This window comes from Microchirus variegatus (assembly GCF_963457635.1).
Source record: "Microchirus variegatus genome assembly, chromosome: 21".
Lineage (NCBI taxonomy): Eukaryota > Metazoa > Chordata > Actinopteri > Pleuronectiformes > Soleidae > Microchirus > Microchirus variegatus.
In genome coordinates, this window is record NC_139822.1 from 7,388,740 (window position 1) to 7,398,851 (window position 10,112).

At 45.0% G+C, this 10,112-nt stretch overlaps 1 protein-coding gene across 1 annotated transcript; it reads left to right on the forward strand.

The window, feature by feature from the left end:
• Nucleotides 1-1,826: 1,826 nt before the first annotated feature.
• Nucleotides 1,827-9,245, forward strand: xkr4 (XK related 4; the record flags this gene model as incomplete). Its single annotated transcript, XM_083907921.1, has 4 exons — nucleotides 1,827-2,545; nucleotides 6,817-7,016; nucleotides 7,612-7,966; nucleotides 8,648-9,245. 4 exons carry the CDS (start codon nucleotides 1,827-1,829, stop codon nucleotides 9,243-9,245), a joined length of 1,872 nt encoding a protein of 623 aa, XP_083764047.1.
• Nucleotides 9,246-10,112: the final 867 nt, after the last annotated feature.

The window sequence follows — 10,112 nt, forward strand, 5'->3', positions numbered from 1 at the left end:
TTAGCTGATACACTCTTAGAAATAAGGGTTCATCTTATCTTCTAAGTGTGAACGAGAATCTGTGTAGCCTTCACTTAGCATCAGAACTGGACAGATATTTATTTTGTGGGCTGTTGTAAAAACATAGTGGTCCAAAATGACCCATCATGATGATAATGATATAAAAAGATAAAACAGTAAGTCATACAATCAGGTGATTGTACACTTTAAGTGTAAATATAATTATTACATTTTCAATATCTGCTGAATGAAAAATAAAGCTTCAAAGTACATTTAACAGAGATACATCCTCATCCCCACACTGCAGTGCTCAATACATACATTTGATGTAAGTTTTTGACACAGGTGAAGATTGAACGCAGCACAAAGAGATTGGGGAGAATAAAATAAACTATGATGTATATAAATGATAATAAACAATAAACAAACTTTGACTTTGTTCATTTTTATGAGGCCATTGTCAGCTTTTTTACAAACAGCCTTTCCTTGATAATCTCATATTTTGTTCCTTTTAGGAGAAATCACATGACGCCACATCTGGTAATCGCTTTCTTTCTTTGTTGCTGCCAAAAAGACAGCCGATGTGTCCTTGGGCAAGACTTTTAACCCCATGTTGCTCCTGACCGCAGTGTGCGAGTGAGTATGAAAGATGAGTGATAGAAAATGTGCTGTGTGAAAGTGTGAGTGAATGGGTGTGAGCGGGTGAAGGGCAAAACTGTAGTGTACAGTAGCTTCGAGTGGTCATCAGGACTAGAAAAGCGCTATATAAATACAAACCATTTACCTTATTTTGTATTGATTTTGTTTTGTGCTATATAACAAAGTGTGACGATATAAAATGACACTTCTTTAATTTAATTTGGGTGAATTTGACTTTAATAAATAGTATTTAAATGTTAAACATGGTGTGTGTATATTATTGTGTGTGTGTATGTTATAGATACTGTAGATACTTTCACAGTATCTATAACTTTACTACTGTTGTTCACTGTTTACTATACAATATCTTACTGTATTTGATCTGCTTGTCAATATTGTACGTGGCTGTTTATTTTACTGTAAAGAGATGTAGTGCTGACGATCTGTCCATGGTGCTGAAAGGCAGTGGTTCCCTCAGATCATTCCTCACATGACTCATCTGCAGACTGAGGCAGACTCTGACTGTCTGCACGTGCAGTTTGTTTTCAGCAGCGGATGAAAAGGGGAGCAAGGCTTTAATTTGTGCTGTGACAGACAGACAGACAGACAGACAGACAGACAGACAGACAGAGCTCAAATGGTGTGCAAACAGTGGCGGGGCGGGGGGGGGGGGTATGTTGGGGGGGATGATGTCATACTTTTCAGTCTGTGCCATCGAAGAGGCAGACGGCTGCAGCCTTTCACTTTTTCCTTGGCTCATTTTTTTCCATCTTCACCCCCAGCATCAGCATCAGCTTCGACACCAGCACCATCAGGACACTTGGAGGACACGGAGGGACAGACCGTAGGTCTAGGCTGGAGGAAACAAAGCGGAATCCCCTGATCAGATTCTTAACTGAGCAAGTCCAGGAAAGACGTGACATGGAACGGACTATCGGAACCAGAATATCAGAACACCGTTCCGTCTTCCCTATGTATGTGTAGTGTATTATATGCAGGAAGTAGTGTAGAGTGTAGAGGAGCTGGTCCTTCCCAGAGAGGAGGAGCAGCAGCAGCAGCAGCAGCAGCAGCAGCACGCACACGCAGGAGAAGGGAGTCGACGAAGGAAGGCAGGAAGGAAGGGAGGAGACAGGAGGGGAGGAACCGAGAGGGAAATAATATCACACTAATATTGCAAGCTTCCAATAATGGCGGCTAAATCGGATGGGGTTCTGAAGATGAAGAAGAGTGACGTGGCCTTCACCCCGCTGCAGAACTCCGAGCATTCCGGTTCGGCACAAGGGCTCCACCCGGGCGGACATCCCGACTCTGCGGGCACCGGGGACGGAGACTTCGTTAACGGGGAATCGCGGTGCTGCGGCGGCGGCGGCGGCGGCGGAGGAGGCAGCAACTCGACGTGCCTCCGCCTGAGCAGGGAGCAGCAGAAGTATACGGTGTGGGACAGTCTGTGGATCTTAGCCGCAGTGACCGTGTATGTGGCCGATGTGGGCACCGACGTGTGGCTGTCGGTGGATTACTACCTCCACGAAGCTTACTGGTGGTTCGGCCTGACTCTGTTCTTCGTGGTGCTGGGCTCCTTTTCCGTCCAGCTCTTTAGCTTCAGATGGTTCGTCCACGACTTCAGCACCGAGGACAGCGCCGAGTCCGCCGCCGCCGCCGCGGACTGCGCTCTCATGGACGGGAACAAGCTGCTGAGCGGCTCCGCCTCACACGGAGACATCACCGCTCCACAGCAGCCGGCCATGCCGCAGAGACAGGCGTCCACGGCCAGCAAGAACACCACGAGCAACAGCACCGCGAGCATGGCATTGGGCTGCAGGAGCAAGAAGCGATCAGCATACTACTCCTTCTGCGTATGGTTCGGCCAGTCAGTCATCCACATCCTCCAGCTGGGCCAGATCTGGAGGTAGGCCTTTGTGTGTGTGTGTGTGTGCGTGCGTGCGTGCGTGTGTGTGTGGGGTGAATGGTACCATGGTGGTGCCCGCTCCTTCAGCATGTCTACCAGCTGCCATCTTTAACATGTTTCCCTCTGACAAATGCAGCCATGATTTTGTGCTCGGGTCAATTCTTTCCAGCTGCTGAGAGAACTCTGAAGCTAAACAGGAGTGACTTCCCTACACATTTCCTTGTATTAAAGCTGCAGAGAGAGGGGATGTGTCGATACCCTCAGGATAGATATACTGGGTTTCTACTGGCCAAATAGTAGCTTAAACTCAGATTGCCCTTGAGTTCCGATGAAAGTAGAACATTAGGGATATTATCCGCACTGTATAAGTTTAAAATATATCGTCAGATATTGCAAACACGCCCAGATCCCCAATAACCAATGACTAACACAGTAGACTGACTCCTTGGTTTCTAAACATGTGCCCCCTCCAATGATTATTTTGCTCAACAAAAATGTTTCGCTACATTTGCTGCTAAATGAGTATGAAAAATACTCACGGTAACTTACATAAGTTGGCATGGTGGCACAGTGGTTAGTAGTGGTGAGAACTGTTGTCTCACAGCAAGAAGGTGCTGGGTTTGACCCCTGGTCTGGGACCTTTTCATGTGGAGTTTGCATGTTCTCCCTGTGTCTGCGTGGGTTGGGGTTGGTCCCTTGTTGCAGTGGCTCTGATTGGCCCTCCAACATATATATCATAGAAATTCTTTACTAAGCACAGACTGTATTTTTAAAAAACAGGTTTTGTCATGCAATGCTATCACAACTGACTGAGGGAGCGTTTGTGTGTATACAGCAGGGTATGTGGGGAAAAGACACAGAGTTTAGAGACACTAGAATTCACTTGTTAAAACTTTTTGTGAGTATGTATTTGTGTTTTCAGTTGAGCCATGTCTGGAGCTGCACACTTAAAGCTATACTTACCTTTCTTGCATGTCTCACAGCACTTAGTAAAAATTTGAACATGAACTCTTCCCTCAAAGTCCCACCCTCCAGGGCGGAACGGCGGCGGTCATGAGCATGCGCGATATTCACTAACAGCCTGGACTCAGAGTGGTGAGGTTCTCTCTGCTCTGACTGAAGGCTGGGACTGCGGAGGTTACTGTGAGGGGGATCCCGGCAACACACGCTGAGCTCAGTAACTCAGTAACAAGTCGGCAGATTTAGCGACAAAGTCGCCGTGTTGGTAACACTGCTCTGTCAGAGATGCGCGCGACTTCGAAAACTGTGACATCGATCGGCGAGGACAGAAGACAAGACAGGAAGCTCGGCCAATTATTTTATCCGGTCCAAATTTTTTAATTGGTCATACTTTTATCATAATAATATGAGAATTAAATAATGATGAGTTTCAAAAACCTGGTGGGTTTATCTTACATTTTAGAGTGCCATACTGGTTTAGGTACGTTTTGTATTCGTTTTAATTGAGTTTGTTTGGATGGAGCCTTTAGATTTTATCATCTTTTTAAATAATTAATATAATATTACATATGAAGAACCTTCACCATAGACACAGGCGAGTGATGTTTCTCAGGCTGAAAGACAAGCATGAACAGGTCAAATAAACATGGTTACGCTCTGAACTCTTTATCCTATAGTTACCCAAATAAATCAGTTCACCGTCCCTGTCCCTCTTCCTCCTCTGAGGTTCTCCACCCCATTGTCCTCCTCTTCACCCACTGCTGCACCTTTGCCCTGGTCTCTCTGTCCTCATGGACGAGGTGCTGGGACAGAAGCACTCCATCGCCTCCATCCCTGAGGACATCCCAGGGCAAAGATGCAGCAGTGGGCTTCCCCATCCTGACACTCCTGAAACAGAGGATTCATCAAGTCAACAAAAACAACAATGAAAGAACATTTTAAAAGTATACTATTATATAAATATAATGTAAAACACTGAACAGAGATCAAACTAATATATACATATTAAATACTGTATCCGTATCCGTCTTTTAGGAATGACACATGCAATATTTATGTCTTTGCCAGTGAAGAGGTGAGCTGTTTCACAGCGCTTATAGACAGCAGACCGAACAGAAAATGTGGTGGTCTTGTGACTTGTGCTTATTAATAACATCAATAGCGGTACTATTAAAACAGAAGAAACGTTAAAGTTGTTTTGTTTGATTGATTTGTCATGCTTACGTTTCAAAACGAACTCACTAGTCCCAGCCGCAACATGTCCGCCGTGTTGGATTGGAAAATATTTGCTGCAGGCGTGCAAAGAACTGTGGGATATGGTCGACCGCCAGACCTATCCTTCCCAAACAAGCTAACGTTGGCCACATCTCAGCTGCATAATACGAAGGAGTATAAGAAGTAATTTGTACTACAGTCGAGGACCATGGCTGCCTCTACAGACTTGTCGATTAAGCAGTACTTCAGAATCGGCTTTAATAATAAGGAAATTCTCTCTCTTTTGTCTCATAAACACGGTGTGGTGATAAGTATTAGGACGCTGAAGAGACTCAGTCCCAGTCCCACAGTCCCTTCACACTCCAGCTGCTGTCATGGAGCCGTCAGTCGCTTGTTGCTTTGTTGTGGTACGTGGTCAAGACTCTGCAGTTTGTTTGTTTTTTTTGCCGACGCTGCGCTGTGACGCAATTTGACGACATCCGGCCTACGAATCCACACTCTGTAGGGTCCAGCCCTTGAATTGGGACACGGCTATTGTTTGTGGATGGAGTTTTGCCATTCATCCATGAACACAAGTTAGCAGGCTGCAGGCAAGGATAACGACTGGGCCCCAAACTCTGATTGTGGGGGATGCCACTGTCAAAGATGTGAGATCCATGTGCAGTGTGAAATCTCTGATTTCCAAAGGATACGGTTCCTTTGCAGCAAGAATCCCTGGTATTGTTGCAGGAAACCCGACTGTTAGAAAGATCATTTTGCATACAGGGATGAATGATGTTGTGTTAGCAGCAGTCCGAAATGCTCAAACAACATTTTACTGATCTGTTGAACACAGTCGGCTCCCCCGGGTGTTGAGGTCCTGATCAGTGGCCCCCTTCCACCTGTCAGATGAGGTTCTGAGAGAATCAGCAGACTGATGGCCCTGAACACATGGCTGTCCAAAGTACGTGATGTCAATTCCAGTGTCATTTGCACCCATCTCTCCCACCAAAGTGCAGAAATGTTGGTTCACACCCTGGCCACAGCCCGTCTGGACTATAGCAAACTCTTTGGTTTACCTGACAAATCATCCATAAACTGCAACTGATCCAAAACTCTGCAGCCCGTATCATTACCAGAACCCCCTCCATCAGTCATATAACACCTGTCCTGCAGTAACTCCACTGGCTCCCCTTCAAATACCGCATCATCTACAAGATCCTCCTCCTTACATTCAAGGCCATCAACAATCTTGGCCCTCAGTATCTCACCGTGCTCCTCCATATAAAGACACCTACCAGTTCTCTCAGGTCCTCTTCCTCCATTCAGCTCATCCTCCCACCTGCTCGTCTGGTTACCATGGGGTCAAGAGCTTTCAGCTTCCATGCAAGTGGGCGTGGCCTATGAGAACTTTGTTGAGCCTCTAGGATACTCAGAAAGTTCCCTTATTGAACCTAGGGGGTTCCATAGAAATTAGGTTCTGCCTCATTAGGGCGACATTTTTGTCTCCACTAGGACTGCTGGTCCTTAAAAGGTCAGTGTTGTGATGCCAGATAACGTCCGATAGTGGTAACAAATTTAAGAACACACACACACACACACACACACACACACACACACACACACACACACACACACACACACACACACACACACACACACACACACACACACACACACACACACACACCCACATGCCCATCTGTCCGTGAACAGGCTCCAGCTTTATGAACTTAATTTCATGGCCCATTAGCATGCTGCTAAATGATGACCATGTGCTGGTGATACTTCACCAGATAGAGGGAGAAGGGGAATGGGAATGAAACAGGGAGACAGATGAGAGGGACACAGAGAAATGTAGGCCACCGAAAAGTAAAAAAAAAAAAGTATTAGCTTCATTTAATTAGCTCTTTCTTCAAGTTTGGAGAGGTTCATTTGCAGCAGGACCGATGGGAGCTGCAATGAGTGTATTTGTCAATCCAGCCTCTTCTGATGTAACTGTATGATGCAGTATATATATTATATATATATTCATAGAGTATATTAAATGCAAGAAGAAAGTGAGTTCCTCCTGTGTGATGAACGTCAATTCAATTATTATCATTATTTTTTTCTAGGTATCTTCACACCATCTACCTGGGCGTTCGGAGTCGTCAGAGTGCTGACACAGAGCGTTGGCGTTACCACTGGAGGATGGTCTACGAGTTTGCAGATGTGAGCATGCTGCATCTGCTGGCCACCTTTCTAGAGAGCGCTCCGCAACTGGTGCTGCAGCTGTGTATCATCATACAGACACACAAGCCGCAAGCTGTCCAAGGTAACAGAAAAACGCACACTCAGCATTCATACTGAGGACACTCAGAGACATAATACATTATCTAGCCCCTTACCCTAACCTTAACCATCACAACTAAATGCCTGAAAAAGAGGCTTAGAGGGAATTTTAATGAGCAGCACAACACTTTTAAATCAAAGATGGAGAAAAAAACAACCAGCAGCTTGATACTGGCTGATACTTATAGCCTGCACAAACCAGTACAGTTAGCTTTGAGACAATGGTAACAAGTTCTGATACTGGACAGGAGCTATATTATGGGTTTTTGTGGAGATAATCTTGAAAAGAACATAGTTTAATCATCTTCTGTCAACAAGAATGTAAGAACAACAGTAGCCTGGGTGAACCCAAGTGATTCTGAGAGTGGCTTGATTTCACTCTCCAGACACTTCTGGCCATTGAAGTGCAGTTGTCTTTTGATTCTGCTGTTGCTTCCATTTTAATAAACTCTCTCCACAGAGCTCCACGTTAGATGCCATTACTAGATTAGCAATGAACAATACAGATCAGTGAGTGTTCTGCACAAGGTCTGCTGTACTGCAATGGGTGTGTGTGTGTGTGTGTGTGTGTGTTGCAGGTATAACCGCAGCAGCCTCACTCGTGTCTCTGGCCTGGGCTCTGGCCTCCTACCAGAAGGCCCTGCGAGAGTCCCGGGACGACAAGAAACCCATCAGCTACCTGGCCATCATCATCCAGTTTTGCTGGCATTTCTTCACCATCGCAGCCAGGGTCATCACCTTCGCCCTATTCGCCTCCGTGTTTCAACTCTACTTTGGCATCTTCATAGTCCTACACTGGTGCATCATGACCTTCTGGATTGTCCACTGTGAGACAGACTTCTGCATCAGCAAGTGGGAGGAGATCGTCTTTGACATGGTGGTGGGAATAATCTACATCTTTTCCTGGTTTAACGTCAAAGAGGGAAGAACAAGGTGAGCATTCGGTGTTAAGTCAACTTGAAAGACAGATTCGTTAAAAGCGTTATATATTCTATGAGAAAGGTATTCAAAATTCTTATGATGGCCTTTCAAACTTAAGGAGAGGAAAATCCATAAAGTATAAGCTGGTGCCATTTATGGACACTCCTTTCAGATTGATCTGGGTGATCATTATCTTATTTTGTATTTAATTTAATTTAATTTAATTTGACCTGGTAACATAAACGTTCAAGAGCGTTGATGGCCAGGGGTTAAAGTTAGGCACAATCAAATCACAAGCACCAATTTGTTTTTGAAATTTGTTGTGAAAATATGTTCAAAACTATTCTGGTACAATGGAGCATTCTGTAGAATACTATTTGATTAATAATTATAATTTATATCAGGTTGTACCATTGAACGAAAATATGATAAGCCTCAGAATCAGGCTCAGAAATAAAATAAAAAATGTCACTCATGCAGGCTGTTTATATTTTTAAGACCATATACATATTACTTACATTAATAATAATATTAACATAGTAATACATTGCAGAATATTCATATATCACGCCTCCTCCTCCTCCTCGACTTTGTATCAATCTCTTTATGGAAAACATTTGCGTTGCGTCTTGTTTGCATGAATCATCAGTTTCACTCAATCTAACGAAAGAACATTCCCATGTCTTTACGTAGGTGTCGGCTGTTCATCTATTACCTGGTGATCTTGGTGGAGAATGCAGCTCTGAGTACTCTGTGGTATCTCTACCGCTCACCTTACCCCACTGATGCTTTTGCGGTGCCAGCGCTATGTGTCATCTTCAGCAGTTTCCTAACTGGAGTGGTTTTCATGCTCATGTACTATGCCTTTTTCCATCCCAATGGGCCACGCTTTGGACGCTCACCGAGCGGCCAAGGACTCGACCTGGACCCCACCGCTCAGTTCTCCACGCTACCGTCGGAAGGTGCCACCAACTCACTGCGCTCCAACCGAGGTGCAACAACGCTGGAGCGCGACACAGCCAAGTACTCAGAGCGGGACGGCTGCATGCCGGTGTTTCAGGTCCGACCCACGGCGCCGTCAACGCCATCATCTCGTGCTCCACGTCTTGAAGAGACCGTGATCAAAATTGACCTTTGTAGGAATCGCTACCCGGCCTGGGAGCGTCATGTCCTTGACCGCAGTATACGAAAGGCGATCCTGGCCATAGACTCCTCCCTGACTCCACCACGGCTGCAGTACAAAGACGATGCGCTGGTGCAGGAGCGCTTGGAATATGAGACCACTTTATAGTTGCATCCTGCTCTCAGAACCCTTATTGGGATGCAGCATCAGATATCATGTAAACAGCAGCAGGAACTGTGGCAATAAAATTTGTTACTCATCTCTAATTCCAGTTTATCCCAATTGTCTGTGCTGGGCTGGAGGAGCAGTTTGGCACAGTTTCAGCTGACGTAGCTGGATGTATCTGGGCTCTTCGGAGGGTTGCTTTTGTTTTTTTCTACTTCCGCTTATCAGGGAAATCCTGTCAATCCACAATGACACAAACACGTGTCCAATGCAACAAAGAAAAGGATCCCTCATTCATCATGTTTGTCCTAACATTTTTGTTTGGGAAGTCTGCAGTGGTCCTTTTGCACCTGGATCTACATCATAATGCTTGCTACTCCAGTCTTAGTGCCAAAAAGATTCCTTGGAAATGTGCTCTGGCATCTGAGGATGTGGAACATCTTAGAGATGACTGTGATTCAGGATGGCCTCAATGTTTTATTCCTCATGGATAGTTTATATTTTTTACTGAAAATGGGTCAGACAGAAAAGGAATTGCATGAAGAAAGTGGCATCGATACTCAGTCACTGTGTTCTGTTTGAAACAAATCAATGAGAAAGGCAGAGAAAGTGAGGAACATAGAGCGATTGTTGTACAAACACAATCGTGTGATTTTTCTCCATAAGGACAAAAGTCAAGTTCACACAATGCCAAGAAAAAAAAAAAAAAATTCTCCTGACAGCTCAACTCAGCTATCAGCTGTGGAGATCCATAGAAACCCAGCAGTACAGTTAAACTGTAATCTTCTGTGGGGGGAAAACGTCGAGAAGAAGCACCAGGCTGCTCAGTAAAGACGATGACAAGAGGGGACTAACATTGAAATTAGTGGA